This window comes from Taudactylus pleione, unplaced genomic scaffold (assembly GCF_031769625.1).
Source record: "Taudactylus pleione unplaced genomic scaffold, aTauple2 ptg000689l, whole genome shotgun sequence".
Taxonomy (NCBI): Eukaryota; Metazoa; Chordata; class Amphibia; order Anura; family Myobatrachidae; genus Taudactylus; species Taudactylus pleione.
In genome coordinates this window covers 547,132-566,059 of record NW_028285091.1, presented here as the reverse complement: position 1 = coordinate 566,059, position 18,928 = coordinate 547,132, and the positions used below count along the sequence as shown (strand labels likewise).

Genomic DNA, 18,928 nt, shown 5'->3' with positions numbered 1-18,928 from the left:
TCCACATACAGGAAATGGGGGAGGGCTGGGTTGTACTTGGGCTGCTGCAGCTGTGATATAAAAGAGGGGGCTCACATCAGTCATTAGTATTGCTCAATGCTCAGTCTATGTGCTCTCATGTTAGCGCCTGAGTTTGTACAGCAGATCCAGTATGTATGTTTTTGTTTTATTGAATATTTTGATTAGTGTTGGTCATCTATCTGGATTAATACATTTATTTTGTTATTACATGTTCAGAGAGTGCCAGTAGTTTAATTAGTTTGGTATATATGTGAGTATTATTGCGGTATCACAAATTCATAACTAACTAGTAGATGACGATGGGGGAAAAAAAACATCCCACTTTAGACTACTGAAACGTATATTCATTTAAACACCTGACCTAATATACATGTTTTGCAGGGTTTAATACTGACAATAATATCAGACAACTCTCCACAAGTTTGTCCCTCCACCCCTCTTATTTTTCCTAGGAAAGAGTGTCAGGGTTATGGTGCATACACACGGTTAGATCTGTTAGATGAACGATTGTACCAATGATTTGAACGAGTGAACCAGTGGCGTAACTATAAATTTTGCTCCCCCATGCCAAAAAAGTTTCAGGCGCCCCCCCCCCCAAAAGAAAAACAAACACACAACGACGTTTAAGGTGTGTGGTTTCATGATACAGTAATGGGCCTTACACATTATGACACACTAATGCATACTTGCCTACTTTTGAAAATGAGTTTCAGGGAGATTCTAGTCGGTTGTAGTATGTGCCATTGAGGAGGGAGGGGGGATGCCATGCTCCTCCCAAAGGGCGTGTCTAGTTTTACCTATGGGCATATCTATTTGGCAGTGGATAGATCCCCTTCAGTAGATATACCCTGACATCATCAAATACTGTTCAACGTCATTAATTACTATCCACGTGCACATAGAATATAAACCTGTGACGAGCACAGCGAGCCACAAGGGGATACATTTCTTCTGTTGGTGGCCTTTATGGGCATGGAATGATGAAACCACACTTCCGCCCTCACTCCACATCACTGCCAGGTATATTTACTGAAGGGGATCTATACACTACCAAATCTACTTCTACTCAGGAGTGGGACACCGACAATAACAGGAGATCAGGGATGGATACTGTGGAATGCAGGTCCTGGGGATTGTGGGTAATGGTGGGTACACACTAGACGATATGCTCCCTGAGCGATATCGTGTAGTGTGTCCCCGGCAGGCTGTGTTCAATGTCGTTCATGACATTGAGCACAGCCGCTGAACGATATCATTAACGATATCGTTCTGCGCCGGGCTCTCTCCCCCATTCCCTGACATGCAGCAACCTGACGAGGTCGTCAGGTTGGTCTGCATGTCTGCCCGATGAACGAAAATGACGAACGACCCGCGGGAAAGCGCGTCGTCGTCATCGTTCATCTTTTTGGTGTTAAAAATGGACGACTGAACGATAACGATATCGTTATCGTTCAGTCATCCACTTTATCGCCCAGTGTGTATGCACCATAAGAGTAACAGCTGTCCGGTTGTTGTGTGGGCTGGTGTCTCACTGCTGTTGCAGCGGTGCAGGATGTGTCATATATCACTGTACAGTCCACTCACCTCTATATAAGAATACAGTGTGTGCTGGTAGCTGTTATACCCCACCCTCATATATCACTGTACAGTACCCTCACCTCTATATAAGAATACCACATACAGTGTGTGCTGGGAGCTGTGTTATACCCCACCCTCATATATCACAATATTCTCCTCACCTCTATATAAGAATACCACATAGAATAGTGTGTTGTGTGTGCTGGGAGCTGTGTTATTCCCCTCATATATCACTATACTGTCCTCTTTATAAGAATACCAAATATCATTGTGTGCTGGGAGCTGAGTCCCCCTCCCCTCATATCACTACACAGTCCTCTATATTGTAAATAATAAAAATAATACCCCATGTCAGTGTGTACTGGGAGTTGATAATTAATTAAAACTTCCTCCCTCAACTAATCCATCCTGGGCCAGAGTGCAGTCTGCACAATGTGTCACTTACCAGATTCACAAGACTCAGGCTGCTGCTCAGGTCTCACTGCTCCTACAATTAGTGTGGCTGCCATGGAGGAGGAAGCAGGTCCTGCTGCATTTTGAAGAGGAGCCACCAGGGAGGAAAGGTAAGATCTCTGTGACTGTGCAGGCAGGCTGAGCTTCCACAGCACAGCACTGCCGCCCACCCGCTCCTCTGTTGCTGGAGTTCTCACATACTGCCGGCCGCACTGGAATCGGGCTGCGAGGAAGCATGACTGTGCTGGGCTAGTCGGCCGGGCCAGCTGCCGCTACTCACAACTCCGCAGTGGCCGGCCTGTATTATGAGGTCCTGATGCGCGCTTCATAACGTCCTCAAGCCCCGCCCTCGTCATTTCCGGACTCGCGCAAGCGCAGTCCGGATTTTTGACAGGCAGTGGGGAAATCGGGGGATTAACTTTATATTCCGGGGTAGCGGGAGCTCCCACCTTAAATCGGGAGGCTCCCGTGGAATGCGGGAGGGTAGGTAAGTATGCACTAATGCCACTTATAACACATTATGCCACAACGGAATGCCCCTATAACACATTATGCCACACCGTAATGCTTCTTACAACACATTATGCCGCACAATAATGCCACGTATAACACATAATGACACATAGTAATGCCCTTATGCCACGCCGTAATGCCCTTAAATTATGCCACACCGTAATGCCACATACAACACGATTAGCCACACAGTAATGTCCCTTACACATTATGCCCCTTATAACACATAATGCCACACAGTAATGCTCCTAATAGCACATTGTGCACACAGTAATGCCAATTACACATTATGCCACACAGTAATGCCCATTACATCCCACCCTGACAGATCTACTTTACCAACCCTCCTCTCCGCTCCTGCCAGTCTGTCACCTCAGCTAAAGCAGGTTGCACAGTTTTTATGTCCGTGTAGAACCAGATTATTGGGAACATAGTTTATAACCTGTAAACTGCATTTATAAAGTTAGTGCCCCTTATACAGTGCCCCCTGTAGTGCCACATATGCAATGCCCCCTGTACTAGTACCCCTTATGCAATGCCCCCTAAAAGGAGTGTCTCCTGTAGTTGTGCCCCTTCAATGAGTACACCTGTCGTTGTGCCTCCTTCAAGTAATGCCCCAGTAGTTGTGCCCCCTGTAGTTGTTCCCCTGTAAACTGCATTTATAAAGTTAGTGCCCCTTATACAGTGCCCCCTGTAGTGCCACATATGCAATGCCCCCTGTACTAGTACCCCTTATGCAATGCCCCCTAAAAGGAGTGTCTCCTGTAGTTGTGCCCCTTCAATGAGTACACCTGTCGTTGTGCCGTCCCTTCAAGTAGTGTCCCTGTAGTTGTGCACCTTCAAGTAGTGCCCCCTGTACTTGTGCCCCTTCAATGAGTACCCCTGTACTTGTGCCTTCTTCAAGTAATGCCCCCAGTAGGAGTGCCCTCTGTAGTTCTGCCCCTTCAAGTAGTGCATCCTGTTGTTGTGCCCTCTCCGGTAGTCGTGCCCCTCCCCCCAAACCTATCCCCCGCCCCTACTTACCTGACTCCACGCGGCTGCCATCTGGCTGTCTCTCCACCTGCAGCGCTGACTGGATCTAAATTGATCCAGCAGACGTGGCCGCTCAAGTTCCTTACGTCGCGGGTGATGTCACCCACGCACTGCATTACTGGGAACGCTGGCCTCTGTAGTGATCGGAGGCTCCTTTAGCCTCCGATCACTTCAGAGGCCAGCGCCCGCAGTTACAGTGTTGAAGCTACGGCCCAAGGCGCCCCCGAGCCACAGCGTGGGCTGCGGGGGCAGTAGTTACGCCACTGGAGTGAACGATTTCAGACAGTATTAAAATGAATAGAATTTGCCAAATCTGACTGCAAACACATCAGATGTCAAATATCGTTTTCTGACATGCGGGAACGAGCATCGTTCATCGTTGCAGGCTCACATTACAGATTTTCTTTCAGATATGAATGATTTTTAAAAACTTTATCGTTCAGATCTGACACAAAATCTGACCGTGTATATGCACCGTACCCTACTGAAGAAGGGGATGAGGGCGTATGAATAATTTGGGTTGCCCATGGCTAAAAGTAACTAACGTAGCCAAAATAGCAACAGAACAGTCAGGGCAGCAACCCAGGTGCCCCCATACGTGGACTTACCATACTATCCCTTTAAACCGGGACACACATGAATTATACAGGTTCTGTGGCTGGCTGACTTCAAGCCTGGATTTCACCTAGTTTTAATCAGCCACCTGTGTAATCCATGAGTGCCCCAGTTATTGATACCTAATTTTAAACCTCTATTCAATCCTACCTATACCTTCTAAAATCCTGCCTATACCTTCTAAAATTGTTGCAATTTAGCGTAATGAGTCGCACAGTAAATAAATGCCTTCAGACTTTGAATGTGGTTCCAAAGCACAAAAGTTATTATTCAATATAAAAACAGATGATTACACGCTGTGATCTAAAGACAATTAGCGCAAATAAATCATACAGACCCAAGGTACAGTTGTTATATACGCACATGCTCCGGGCCCAGATACCGGAATTAGCATTAGAAACCTCCGTCAACAGCACAGCAAGAAGACTCCCGACTGGGGTCAGAGAGCGCACATATATACCCTTGTAAAGATAGGCAATACAATAGACAAGTGTGGCATGATTCCATTGGTTCTTCTTAAAGGTGTTTCTGTTACAGTATAGTTTATAGGACAATTTCAAATGGACACAAACAGCCTCCAACAACCCTCTGTGTCCTTTTTCCCGCTGCATGCTAATCTAGAAATATATATAGAGAAGGCAGCGCTAGATGATCAGACCCATACAATGATGATAAAAATATACATGTATATTTTTATCATCATTGTATGGGTCTGATCATCTAGCGCTGCCTTCTCTATATATATTTCTTGGTTTTGGGCTTGACAAACCCTTTTTAAGCAGCTGCGTAGTCAAACAGCTCAGTCCAGCGCCTGTGTATTCCCCCATTTTTGTTTTGCATGCTAATCTAAGCTGCTAACATTGCAGAGTACATTTTAATGTTCTAACGCAGGTTCCGATCTTCTCACCGATGGTACCGGAAATCTGTGGAGACACAGTGGATCAGTACAACACCAGACACGGTCTGCTTACCATGTATTAATCCTTAGATAACAAATAACCTTTATTACACAACATTAATAATTACTGAATAAACCTTGAATATTACACTTTAATACTAGAGAACTTTTTATTTAAGTGTGCAGTGTGTAAGTATTGGGGAATTGGGAAAAGACACTAGTTAGCGTTGTGCGACTATATGTTTTGTGGAGTACATTATGGTGCGTATCTTGCAGGGATAATTATTTTATATGTTTTAGTGACTGTCTGTATTTATATGATGAGGACTGTTAACTTCTTTCTATTGCGTGGGAATCGCACAACGCTAAATAATAGCATCGCCGTATATGTACTTATAGTGGCGAGTTTCACTAAAATGGCGCTGAGTGGCCAGTCGTAAAATGGCGTCTCATTGCCATTCGCAAAATGGCGTTGCGCAGATCTAATTTTAGACCGATCCTGTCTCAGCCAATTATCCGGCTTCGACACAGTTTAAAGTGATAGTATGGTAAGCCTACCTATACACCATCACCAACGTGGGGAGCACAGTGTGCCCTGGTGTTACTGTTACAACGGTGTGTTTAACACATTCGTGGTGCTGGGCATATTTACACATTATACCATTTAATAACATGGCCAGAATATATGAACCTGACGATTTTATTGGTAGGGGTCCCTACAAGTAAATTGCCCTAGGGCCTCCAAAAACCTTAATTCGGTCCTGGTAACTAATCCTACACAAACTAGCCCTACGTAAGGCTGACATCATAGACTGATGATTTAAGGGCCTGATTCAGACCCACTCGCAAGCGGCTGTCCGCTCGCAAGTGGGTCGATGTTGTGCACTGCGCATGCGCACGACGGCGGGAGCTCCGTCGTGCACATGCGCCAGACGCGACGAGCGAAGGAAAGTCCTTCGCTCGTTGTGTCTGATCAAAGGGGGCGTGCTGTCGATGTTGATTGACAGCACGCCCCCTTTGATGGGCGTGCCGGGGGCGTGCCTCCCTGACAGGGGCGTTCCCAAGGGAACGCCTACCGTCAGAAGCCGGCCCACTGACATCACTAGTGATATCAGTGGGAGTGATTTTGGCTCTGATAGAGCCAAAATCACTCCGGGCCTTGCGGTTGAAAACCTCAACCGCAGGCTCCGGCTCGCAGTTTCGATGGTCGCGACCATCAAACTGCACGCTCGTATAGGCTGTGGGTGGTGACCCACAGCTATACGAGCGTCCAGGAGGACGCTCCATAATTATGGAGGGCGGCCCTCATTCAGAGCGTGCGCTCTGCTCAGAGTGTACGGCTCTGAATGAGGGCCTAAGTTCAGTCTGGTTTAAGTGAGAAAAGTTGGATTAAAATAATCTTGTTCTATATTTTCTATCTTTTTTATTTGAGAAAAAAAGAAGGATATTGTTTTGTTTTTTAAATCTTTTGATATGTTACAGATTAGGCTTTATCCAACATTAAAAACATTGGAAGTTGGGCAGTTGAGGTTGTACGCAACCTTAAAGCTGGCTACACACTACACACGATTCGTTCCATCATGTTACCTGTGACCACTCTGCACGACCATCGTGTAGTGTTTACATACAATTCATTGTTTCATGAATTGTGTGGTTGTATTGTCCCATCTGATGTGAGATGCATGGTGCGGTATCATTCACCGCACACGATATACCGTGTCACCATATGGCGGATCATGCAATGTGTATGCTGACACAATATATCATATTAGGTGGCCGGTAGATTGTCTGATCTTTCAAGTGTGTACCCAGCTTAACTGTGCCACACTCCCAAGGATGACCTGATTACATAGTTCATAGAGGGCGGGATGTATTAAGCATCGCATCCGTGATGCCGTACATACCGCCAATTATCAGGTACTTACCTGCGATAATCGCAAAGGACAGCTCTCCCGGTAAGAACTGTTCTTTGCAATAGGGGGGGTTTCCGGGTGTATGATTCAGAAGTCCCTCGGGCGTCCTTCATGTATTTTAACTGGGTCACACGATTGGGCCAAAATACCTAGATAGACATTTGAAAATGTCTGACCAGCTTCAACTGAACTTTAGTGTTCCAAATGCTGATTTTTACCGTTATATGCAACTTAAACTCTTGGGGACCACTTTGGGCACCACTGTTATGCACCCTACTTGATTTTTTATCCTGCTCAGCTATGTCGTTCCTCCCGGGTTGTGTCCTCCCTATACGCTACTCTTAATCTGTTGGTTCCTCCTAAAGATTTGCATTTTTAAAATGGGAAGCAGATTTGGGGTCACTCTTAGATGAGGACTTCCATTTGCAAATCCATTTCTGCATCCTACACAGAGTACACTGCACTCATGAGGGCCTGGGCAGTATGGGTATCCATGCTGCATCACGTTGCCCTAAACGTGGTGATAAAGGTGGTTCATTCTGGCACTTGTGGGAATACGGGGTAGTGGCTGCTTTCTGGGAAAGGGTCTGGGACTGCATACGTACCAATTTGCCTGCGTTGCCTCCTAATGACACTAAGGTAGTGTTTACTCGATGGGGTTTAAACATCATACAGAAGCCAATGATGGTGAGCCATCACTAGTTTGTATTTTGCACATATACGCAGTCGGTGCCTGTGCAAAACACATTTGTAATTCACCATTGGGCTCAGCCATCAATATTATACAATGGATGGTCATCGATGGTGAAAATACTCAACATCAGCCTCATACGATCGTTGGTTGCTAAACCATCGTTGGTTGATGGCCAAACCTACCCTAAGGCCTGCTTATTTGGAGTACTCCTGGAGAAGTCCTTCTCTGTTCTAGTCTGTATAATGCATGTTACCATGTGACTTTGGTCAAGATCATAGGTGGCAGATAGTGGATGGCGGTGAAAATGTTACTGTAAAGAAATGTAGGAAAATAAAGCTTCTTTTTATTATTTACAGTTCTATCAATTTATTTTAAATACCTGTGTAGATTGACATATACTTACAAAACAAGTGCAGGAATGGATTATTTCCTTCACTCATTAAGAAACAAGTAACCTCTTTTACTGTTGGCACCTTCTTCTTCCATCTTGGTGGCTCCTCCCACACTCGCTGGCCATGTTGTGATGTAATTTGCTGATGTTACCCCAGCTCCTTCAAGGCAATACTCTAAGGTGTAGGCAGCGTCAGCAGCAATTCATTCTGATGGCACCCGCAGGTGTCAGTGGGTGGAAGGCAGGCATGGTCATCTGCGGCCTGGGCCCTCTCTCCACATGGTAGAGGGCTAGGCAATAATGCAGGTGGTCTACTGTGCCGCCTCCAGCAAGTGGCCCCCTTAGGCATGTGACTAGTGGGAAATCCACCACTAGGTGGTACCAGGGCCGTTTAGACAGTCGCATTACCAGGGCACTGAAGTGGGCGTGATCAAATCTGGGATGTGTGACCAAGTACCCGCCCCAAAAAGGAAAATAATATGCGCTGCAAAGTGGAAAATTTGTTCCCCTCAGCAGCTGACCCAGACCCCACCAAAGGCCCGAGTAACCCACTCTCGGTGCCTCTGGGTAGAACTTCCTGAGATGAGCGGGTGGTAGGAATTAGTCCATGATACTGTCAGACGTTACTCAAATTTCACAATATATGGACAGAGGGGCTTACTTCTAGATATGCTTGTATAAGGCATAGCTGCTGGACAAGACGTGGAGGTCAGGTAGAGATTTCCTGGGGGGGGGGGGGGGGGGGGCGCTGTTTTTTTCCGATGCTGCACTCATTACTGTACAGTGTGGTCATGGCTTTTATTTACTGTGTTACTCTCCACTCACTGTTCTCATAATCGACAAGATATTTCTCCTTCCCTTCTTTTGACTGGAAATTTTGATCTTATTTGACATTTAAGTGGTTTATGATATTGCAACACTTTGTTGATGATCTCATCTTATTTATAATGGTTTATGTTTTTTGTTGTTGTTTACATACCAAAATATAAATATACAGTACTGTGCAAAAGTTTTAGGCAGGTGTGGAAAAAATGCTGCAAAGCAAAGGTGCGTACACATGCAGAGATTTTTCTGACTGAACAATAATGATATTGTTATCATTCAGTCGTCCAAAAAATCGTCCAGTTTCTGCCCCAAAACGATGAACGATAACTACCAATTCGCGCACCCGTTTGTAGTTGGTAGTTATTGTTAATCACCCGAACCTCCCATCCAACCTGACGATAATGTCAGGTTGAACATGTTCGGGGATGAGGGAGGGTGGACGGTGCTGAACTAAATCGTTCTTGATTTTGTTCAGTGTTTCTGCTCAGTGTCATTAACGACACTGAGCACACCCCTGCCAGGGACATACGGGACGATTTCGTTCATGGAGCGAATCATCCCGTGTGTACACACCTTTAGGGGTGGAGACAGGTGATGCCTGTGGAACAGTTTGTTGATACTGAAAAGAAGCTGGTCTTAGGGGGGTGTTATTCATGAATAAGAAATTCAATAGTAGAAATCCAGTCTGTAATATAGAAAAGACAAAGAAAATATCATACACTGGAACTGAGATCTGGAGGGAACACTTGAACCCCGGGGACGGCAGGACCTCCAGCTGGGTAGGCAAACAGGAAGGTGCATACAGAAACTGGAATCAGAGGTGGAAAGGCTGGAACTGACACTGAGCTGAATGGCAGGCAGACTGCAAACGAACTGCTAACGAGCTGCAGAAAAGTACTGAGGTAAAGGGAGCACAGGAGCTAGCATACAGCTTGCGATGTGTATAATGTTGCACTGGCAACTAAAGGACCTCCAGACAGCCCTTATATACCATGGGATGGTGTGGGATTGGTTGCTAGGACTCCCAGGAATGTGCAGTGACTGGATTGGCTCAACCAGGTCACATATCCAAATCCAAGATGGCAGCCCCCAGTGGTCAGCAGCGCTGAAGCACTGCCAGTAAAACCACCAGCGAGCTGTCCTGCCCACTTCCCTGAGATATCATCTGTACCAGCACTACCTCCAGAAGCCAGCACCCCCGCTGAAGAGACCCTGCCAGAGTGCCCGGACAGGTAAGGTCCGTGATCTCCGGTGACACACAGCCCTGGCCGTGACAGTAAGAATGCTTTCAAAAATAGTAGTGTTAATAGATTATTTTTATCAATTAAAATGCAAAGTGAATGAACTGAAGAGAAATCTAAATCAAATCAATATTTGGTGTAACCACCCTTTGCTTTCAAAACAGCATCAATTCTTCTAGGTGGCATTTCAGTTCCTACTAGATTAGCTCCTGGAGAAGTGATCATGTACCACAAACTGTCAAGATTTGACATTTTGCTCAGTATACACTATATGGTGTGTCGTATGATATATCATTCCGACACGGATTGAAATTATATATCCTATACATCGTATAGTGTATATTCCCAATCCGTTGTTCACCACGGTCATTCATTGCATCGTCCAATCTGCTGTTCTGCACGGCAGATGGGATGATGCAACGAACGACACAGAGCTGTTGCATGCAGCATGTGCGGCCAACGTCATGTATCGTTACATCGCTCTGTCGAATGGTGTATACCCAGCTTTAGACACTTGAGATGGCATTACCAATAACTGGCAATGGGGGCCCTGTGTGGCCAGAGAGGTTTCTATGGATCACCTCTGTGTCAAATACCTATGCACGTGCACTGGATGCAGTTGGCATCCTGACTGTCTAATCCTGGAAAGTGTCTAATGACCGTCGGCTTAGTAAGTAGACTCCTAAGGGGCCTGTTTATCAAGCCCGTATTTCATAAAATTATGCAGAAGCTGCAGTTGCTGAATAACTTTACGTATCTCTGCTATGTACTACTCCCCAAGAGCTTATTTCGCTAGTTTTTAAGTATCTACCCCAACTTTGCACTTTTTCAAAGTCATATTTTGGGGTGTTCTTCAACCTTTAGGATTTTTTTGACGCAGTTAACCTTTGGGGGTCTGTCCCAAGCTTACAGGGTGGTTTCCCCACCTTTGCACCCCAATTCTGCACTTTTTCCTGCCAGCTTTCATATGTGAATCTTTTTTGCCTATGCCATTGCATTGACTTTCCGCATACGTGAAAAGTCTTTGGAACTGAATACGGGGATAAGTTTTCACCTGGCGAAATGACGTCAGCAGCGATACTTTTCCGCCGAAAACGGCTTTTCGCTTCTAATTGAATATGCCCCTTAATTTTTACAATTGCAGGTGATAATTACAATTTTTGTAATAGTTAAGCCATGATGAATATGCCGCCAAATCTTAACAAAAGGAGATGGCGACGGTGGAAGGGTGAAAGACAGTGCTGCTAAACCCTTGTGGCACCATATCATTAATGGAGAATGACGAAGCAGCAGCTGTATTGGGAATGACTGCACTGCTAATGTGCAATAACAGTGACAGAAGATCTCCTCATTACCCTTCCCCACCCGGTGACAACCATGGGGTGAATCATGACCCCCAATAATATAGCCTGTGTCACAGCAGCCATCTCCCGCGCGCGCCGCACCACCGTCCCCTCAGTGTGTATGTGGGGGGGCAAGTTTAAAAGAATAATAAACCCGCGCTCGCTCGGGCGGTCAGGTGACCCAGCCCCTCTGCCGCCATTGGCTGGTGGGCTGGAATCACCAAACGCCGATTGGTCGCTAGCCCGGAGCATACATAGTAGTAGTAGTATAACGTAGCTGAGAGTAGGTGTGCGGCAGACGTGTAGTGCAGGACGGGATCAGGCGGTGCAGCGACTTCTTTTAGCTATGGACTCGGAGTCTCCGCCGAAGAGAATGTGCTACAGTCCAGTCTTTGACGACAGTTTTGAGAAGAGATCGAAGAAGCTCTCCATAGAGGGGAATATCGGTGAGTGTCGGGGCGGGGGGCTTGTTTAAAGGACGCTATAAAATATATATATAAATATATATTATTTTATATTTATTTTTTTTCCCACTGCCCTACTTTGCTTTTGTATTGTACATGTGTTTAGTTATATGCTTATTAGATGACATAAGTGATATTTAGAATTTTGGTAACCACGATAAGTTGGCCATAGAACGTTCTGTACAAGTAGAACCCTGTGATCTTCCTCTGTTGTACTCTCCCGGACAGCCAGTGTATCAGATGGTGTGCATTTGCCATTGTATTACAATACTGACATGATGATGACCATTCCAAGATTTCAGGCGCTAAAAGAAAATTAAAAGTCCCGCTACTTTCCTGCGCTGTGATAGGCGCTCTGGGGGTGCTGTAACCCCTGGCGGGTGTCCTGCATTGTACATCTGCATAGCGGACGACGCCACCTGCTGGCGCGCTGCTATATGGCAGCCTGCAGTCGTTTGATGCTGTCCAATGAATGTTTTTGCTGAGTGAATTATGCAGATCTTATTTTTCGATGTCTTAAACAACAAAATTATTTGATACCCGTTTTCTTACTGTGCATTTGTAGGGCTGTATTTACTAGGCAATGGATTTTCAAAACACTCTATTTTTGCCTGGCAGGTTTAAAAGGGCAGTAATATTTAATGCAAAAGCAAGCCTGATGTGGCATTTACTATTATTGCCTTTTTACAGTATGGCAGGCAAAATCGTGGGTTTTGAAAATCCATTGCTTAGGCTGGGTACACACCTAAACGACCGGCAATCGTGACGATGTTCAGGGCGATTTGTCTTCACCCTGCACATCGCATGATTGCCGGTACACACTTAAAAGATGTAATGAAAGATGGAACAATTGCTGTTCCGTCCTTCATTAACTTGTACATGCTCACATGCGATATCGTATGATTGACTGTGCAGCAAAGCCAATCACACGATATTGCATGCAACCGCGGGTACATGCAAATTGGGCATACACACTGCACGATATGCCTGATTTTGTCTCGATTTGGCCAAATCGGCCAATATCGTACAGGTGTGTATGCACCCTTAGTAAATATATCCTCTCCTGGTCTTGTAATTGTCTGTGGGTGGTTACATGAGCTTGGGTAGAGTTGTCAACACGGGCATCTTGTGTGCTTAATAGCTTGAACCATGCAAAATGTAATGATCACATAAATGTAGATTTTGCAATTCAAGTAATTTTATATAGCAGAAACTATTTTTATTTTTTTTATATGCCTGTTGGTTTGGTGAAAAATGATTAAAATGGTGTTTCAAATTGAATTTCACTAGTAACAAACTAACAAATAAATGTATTATCGTATTCCTTTTTATACAGCTGCTGGGAAGTCCACTTTTGTTCGAATGTTAGAACAAGCAAGTAATGAATGGGAGGTTGTCCCCGAACCAATTGCCAAATGGTGTAATGTACAAACTACTGAAGATGAAAATGAGGTAAATATTGTGTCTGAGTTTGTTTCTAATATATAAATCTGAATGATGCCTTTTTACTAATCACCGCAATGTGATAATGTAAACATTTTGTTTATATAAACTTTATTGTTTTTTCTATTGTGCAGGAGCTGTCCACGTCTCAGAAGAGTGGGGGAAACCTGCTTCAGATGCTGTACGACAACCCTAAAAGATGGGCATACACCTTCCAGACTTACGCTTGCTTGAGCCGTGTTAAGGCGCAGCTAAAGCCGGTCTCCCCCAAATTAAGGGAAGCTGAACACCCTGTGCAGTTTTTTGAGCGATCAGTGTACAGTGATAGGTAGTGACTTCTAAATACTCATATGCCAGTCTAAAACTGTCAAGTATCTTGCCAAAAAAAATAACAAACTCTTTAATCCTTGTTTGCCTAGGTACGTGTTTGCCTCATGCTTGTTTGAATCGGAGAGCATCAATGAAACGGAGTGGGCTATTTATCAAGACTGGCACACCTGGCTTCTGAACCAATTTGAAAATGATATAGAGCTGGACGGCATTATTTATCTCAGGGCGACACCAGAGGTAAGGAGAAGCACATAGGTTCTAAGAGAACTACATTTTGGTTTATAATGGCATTCTTATATTAGAGCTACACAGGGATAAAATTGATAACCAGATACATAAGTACATTTACATAGATTCATAATTGCAGTGAGCAGTCAGCATAATTATGTAGGGAGGAGGACAAAGGGTTGGGGGCTCATACATGCTTACAGTCCCCAGACGGAATGCAGTCAGGTAGCCGACGGTCTAAGTGCCGTGCCGACTGCAATCCCGATGTGACAAATAGGCGTCGAAATCCCTACGCCGGAAGCCTGATGCCTAGCATACCGAACGAAGCTAAGCTGGGCGCGGCCAGGTAGCGGCTCCCGGTGGGGGAAGACTTAGGGTTAGGCTGTGGCAAGGGGGGGGGGGGGGGGTAGGTAGGTAGGTACTAGGGTGTAGGTTTGGGTTAGGCATCCCTAAAGAAGGGGTTTGGGGGTGAAGAGAGAGGGTTAGGCATAGTTACCGTACTTACCAATCTGGATTTTTAGTGGTGCTGGTCTTCCAGCGTAGGGATTTGAACTGCCGAACATGTGTCCGGCAGTCATTCCTACAGAGGACATGGGTGCACTCAATGGGAGAAGGGGGCAGAGACCGCAAGGTTAAGTAGCGTTGTGGCATCTAGAACATAAATGAGTTAAGAGCAAGTTGGACAGCTGTATGAAAGTGGAGGGCGTTCCAGAGGTTAGATTAAAGTTGTTGCCATAAATTATTTTTTTTAAATTTTTTTTTTACATTTATGATTGAAGGTAGCTTTGCACAAGCGATCCTTGCAGATATGTTAATGCAGCAGGAGGTATCACGCCTCCTGTGCATTACTTATCCAAGCTGCATTGTTCAATGCAGCATCGGATAAACTGTAACATTGGCGAGCTAAGGTGACCCACGGGGTCACGCAGCCGGCCGCTGCTTCGGCGATCACACGTCTCGGTTTTGGGTAATGAAGGCTGTCGCCGCCCCCAAACGGCAAGACTGTCAATCACTGACAGTCTGCTGCCAGTTTACGCGCGGCCTCGCAGACCCGTTCTGCACATGCGCAGAGTGGGTTATGTGCCTGTGCATTTATTCCCGAACGTCGGGAATCTGCATTCAGCTGGAGTGCACTGCGGAATCAGGCCCTAAAACTCTATAATATAGAAATGTCTTCAAAGGTTTTGTCCCGTTTGCTCAGTTTTTGTAAATTAACTTTTTTTTATTTTATTTTTTTTAAATCCAGAAATGCATGGGAAGGTTACATTCTCGAGGCCGAGAAGAGGAGCAAGGAATTGAGCTTCAGTACTTGGAAAGCTTGCATTATAAACATGAGCAATGGCTGTACGAAAGGACAACCAAGTAAGCAGTGTTTGCAGCTGCAAAGCTGGTTTTTTTTTTTTTTTTTTTTTACTAATAATAATACAAAAGCCATTATGTTTTGGGAATGTTTCTGAAAATTGCAGCCTTGTCCTGGCTCTGATGTTTATTCGGTAGGCTTCTACATTTAACATTGAGGTTTTTGTCCTACAAGGAAAAATGTTCAGGGGCTCATTTATTTATGGCATTTGCAATGCAATCTGGCAGTGATATTAGCGTCCATGATTGCATTGCAGGATGTAATATTACCACCCGAATGTAACTAACAAAAAGCACTTGCAGGGAGCCGAAAGGAGCCCGTCCCTGCCATGTGCTGGGAGTGAAGTGACCTCGTCTGCGGTCTCTTAGCTCCTGTACACATGCTTTGTCTACAGGCCACACATGTGCAGCAGCTATTGGGCCTCTAATGGTGCGTACACACTGGGCGATAAAGTGGACGACTGAACGATAACGTTATCGTTCAGTCGTCCACTTTATCGTCCATTTTTAACCCCAAAAAGATGAACGATGACGACGACGCGCGTTCCCGCTGGTCGTTCGTCGTCATCGTTCATCGAGCTGACATGCAGGCCAACCTGACGATCTCGTCAGGTTGCTGCATGTCAGGGAATGGGGGAGAGAGCCCGGCGCTGAACGATATCGTTAATTATATCGTTCAGCGGCTGTGCTCAATGTCATGAACGACATTGAGCACAGCCTGCCGGGGACAACACTACACGATATCGCTCAGGGAGCATATCGTGTAGTGTGTACGCACCATTAGTGTGGTTCCTGAAAACTGGTTCAACAATTGCGATCACTATGTTCGGCCGCATTTGTGCTGGACCTGTCTCCTACACACACAAGAAGCTTTGCCTAACTTGTTTAGGAGCTAATGATAGAACTGAGGCGCTAGGATCTGAGGGAATTGATTGGCTACACTCAGTGTGTTATCACAAGATTGCTGCCTGCGAACTGTGTAGGTAACGGGTACCTTCTAAAAAGCCACCTGATGTGGATGACTTGAATGGAGTGTTGGATAAAGTAGATCGCTCAAACCATTTTGGTAGATGGTTAAAGTAAAGGGTTTCTGATTTAAAGTGACTGTACTGATATATTTCTATTTCCCCTCCCCCCAAATAGACTGGATTTTGAATCCCTCCGACAAACTCCAATCCTGGTTTTGGATGTAAACGAAGACTTCAAAAATGATAAAATCAGACAGGAAGCTCTGATTGACAAAGTAAGAGCCCGTAAGATGTATTCCAAGAATAGATGTTGTAGCAATTGGAACAATCATGTCTTTGATTTTTTTTTTTTTTTGCATTAGAAAATGATGAATTTGGCTGCAATACATCTGAGGAGATGTGCTCAACCTACTAATTATGCCTGTACTATGCTTTTATGTGTGTTTATAACACATTGTCCTCTATGAACCACACATTAACATTTTACCATGACCTAAAAGCAAAAAGTTTGGCCCTTGGCGACCATATACAAGCATTTTTGCTGCAATTAAAAATATATATTATACAGTAGAAATGTAGTTAACAAAATAGACAAGGAAGGGGGGTGTCATCTGGTACAGTTTGATTTATTTAACACTGTAGCTGTTGTGGTTGTACTATTGGCTCTGATAGGTGCAGACAGTGGACTCAGCAGTTACCCAGCAGACTGTGTAATACCATCTTTTTGTCTTATTAATAGTAAGCATAAGATCTATACTCACCGGGGCTTTAATATTGACCAGATGTTTTAACTGCCGCAGTTTGCCATTCATACCTGTTACAGGCTGGAGAGGAGGGATCTGCTGTACTGACTGGAAATAAAAGCAGTCTCCTGATTGGATGAGTGCCTAGGCTAGGGGTTCTCAAACTGTCTTCAAGGCACCCTAACTGTCCAGGTTTCAAGGAAGTCCATGCTTGTTCATAGATGGTATGATAAACGGACTAAGTTACTTAAGTCACCTGTGCTTATGGATATCCTGAAAACCTGGACTGTTAGGGTGCCTTGATGATGGCTTTTGGGAACCATTGGCCTAGTCCATACTTTTGGGAGATAGCTGTCCGTTTGGTTAGTGCATAGGATCTCAAACAGGACCCCAAACAGTGCATGTTTTCCATATCTCCTTAAACAATTACAAGTGACATAATTAGCTCCACCTGTGGATCTTTTAAAATGTCAGTGAGTAATGAGTACACCTGTGCACCTGGAAAATCTGACCTGTTTGGCACTGAGTTTCAGAACCAGTGGGTTAGTGCATTGCGACCTTCCCCTCAAGCAAAGTCCCATTACATGAGAGCCTAGGAAGATGCTGCATTGCACAATAGGAGGGTGTCCGGAAACTGTTCTCGGCCATTAATTATACTATATTTCACACCAAATGCTTATTTCCTCATGTCGCCATGTAGAGCAAGGATATTCAACATGAGGCCCTCCAACTGTTGTGGAACTACACATCCCAGCATGCCCTAATAGCAAAACTGTTGACAGGGCATGTTGGGATGTGTAGCTCCACACAAAAACAGGTTGGACTTTATGGTGAATACCCCTGATGTAGAAGTTTACAATTAACGAGTAATGATTTAAGAATTTTCAATTTATTTTGTACTAGGTCAAGGACTTTCTCATGTCGTTGTAGTCTCTGGTCTACCTGGAACGATCTTTACTTCCTATGCTTTAGAAGACACTCTACAAATGGACTTTCTGCAACATGAAACCTATCCTCCAACTCCGTCGAACTTTCAACAATTGTTTTTATAGTGGAGATATATATTCTGTATATAGACACGTTATAATTTTATATTATACACGTATACACTCCTAATGCAGCACTCCTCTAAAAGTGTCCTTGCTGCTGCTTTCATTGCTGTGATGATTTTATTTATAGCTAACTTTGCATGATTTTAGCTTTTGTATATATTTGCGTTGATTTATTTTGTACAGGTGTTTTTTTTTTATCTGCAACACACAAACTACTATATATTTTTAAATTTTTATTAACAGAATACATTAAGGATTATTCATTGTGAAACAAATTTATTTTCCAACTTTGTAGACGAGTGCTTACAGTATGCAATTTCCCCCTGCAGGGATCTGACTTGAGGCTGCCCTTCTCATTACCTCTATATAGACCATGTCACAGGACTAATGCATGTGAGTGGTTTTATGTATTCTTGTTGGGAGTATTCGCGTCTCTGCAATCCATGTAATACTTTTATATCTTCTAAGAAGGTGGGAATATGCTGCTGCTTACCTTATGTGAAATAAAACCTCACTATAAAGAGTGTTCTGCATTATGTTTGGTACATGCAAATGCCGCTGGGATGCCCGATCACTGGGCAGCAGTGATCTGGACACACAGAGGGAGGATCCGAGGGTGCAAGAGGGGTCAGAAAGTCCGTTTTGCGATTAGCATCTTCTGGAATATTATCTTTCGGCAGCCGCGACTGTCGGGGAAAGCCCAGACTGGCACATCAGGTGTGACCATGCCAGAAAAGTGGTTAATGCTGCAGGTGAGGGGTATTCAGCTGCTGTCGCCCTGCCAGTTTTAGCATGCCCTAATAGCAGAACTGTCACGGCATGCT

At 44.7% G+C, this 18,928-nt stretch overlaps 1 protein-coding gene across 3 annotated transcripts; it reads left to right on the top strand.

The window, feature by feature from the left end:
- The first annotated feature begins 97 nt into the window (after positions 1-97).
- On the top strand, positions 98-18,628 carry LOC148477786 (deoxycytidine kinase 2-like). 3 transcript variants are annotated; one of them, XM_088456223.1, is made up of 8 exons: positions 132-149; positions 5,104-5,173; positions 13,318-13,433; positions 13,559-13,752; positions 13,844-13,991; positions 15,229-15,344; positions 16,485-16,584; positions 17,956-18,628. In XM_088456223.1, exons 2-8 carry the CDS (start codon positions 5,122-5,124, stop codon positions 17,980-17,982), a joined length of 753 nt encoding a protein of 250 aa, XP_088312349.1. In that variant the 5' UTR covers positions 132-149; positions 5,104-5,121; the 3' UTR covers positions 17,983-18,628. The 3 variants fall into 3 exon arrangements, with proteins under 3 accessions (XP_088312350.1, XP_088312349.1, XP_088312348.1); XM_088456224.1 differs by lacking the exon at positions 5,104-5,173 and having other exon boundaries at positions 98-149; XM_088456222.1 differs by lacking the exons at positions 132-149; positions 5,104-5,173 and adding an exon at positions 11,685-11,963.
- Positions 18,629-18,928: the final 300 nt, after the last annotated feature.

Bases quoted from the DNA above. Each gene is read 5' to 3' on its own strand.
- LOC148477786 (XM_088456222.1), top strand. From the start codon at position 11,864: ATGGACTCGGAGTCTCCGCCGAAGAGAATGTGCTACAGTCCAGTCTTT. The intron at 11,964-13,317 runs GTGAGTGTCGGG...CTTTTTATACAG, and splicing joins CTCCATAGAGGGGAATATCG to CTGCTGGGAAGTCCACTTTT. The intron at 15,345-16,484 runs GTAAGCAGTGTT...CCCCCCAAATAG, and splicing joins CTGTACGAAAGGACAACCAA to ACTGGATTTTGAATCCCTCC.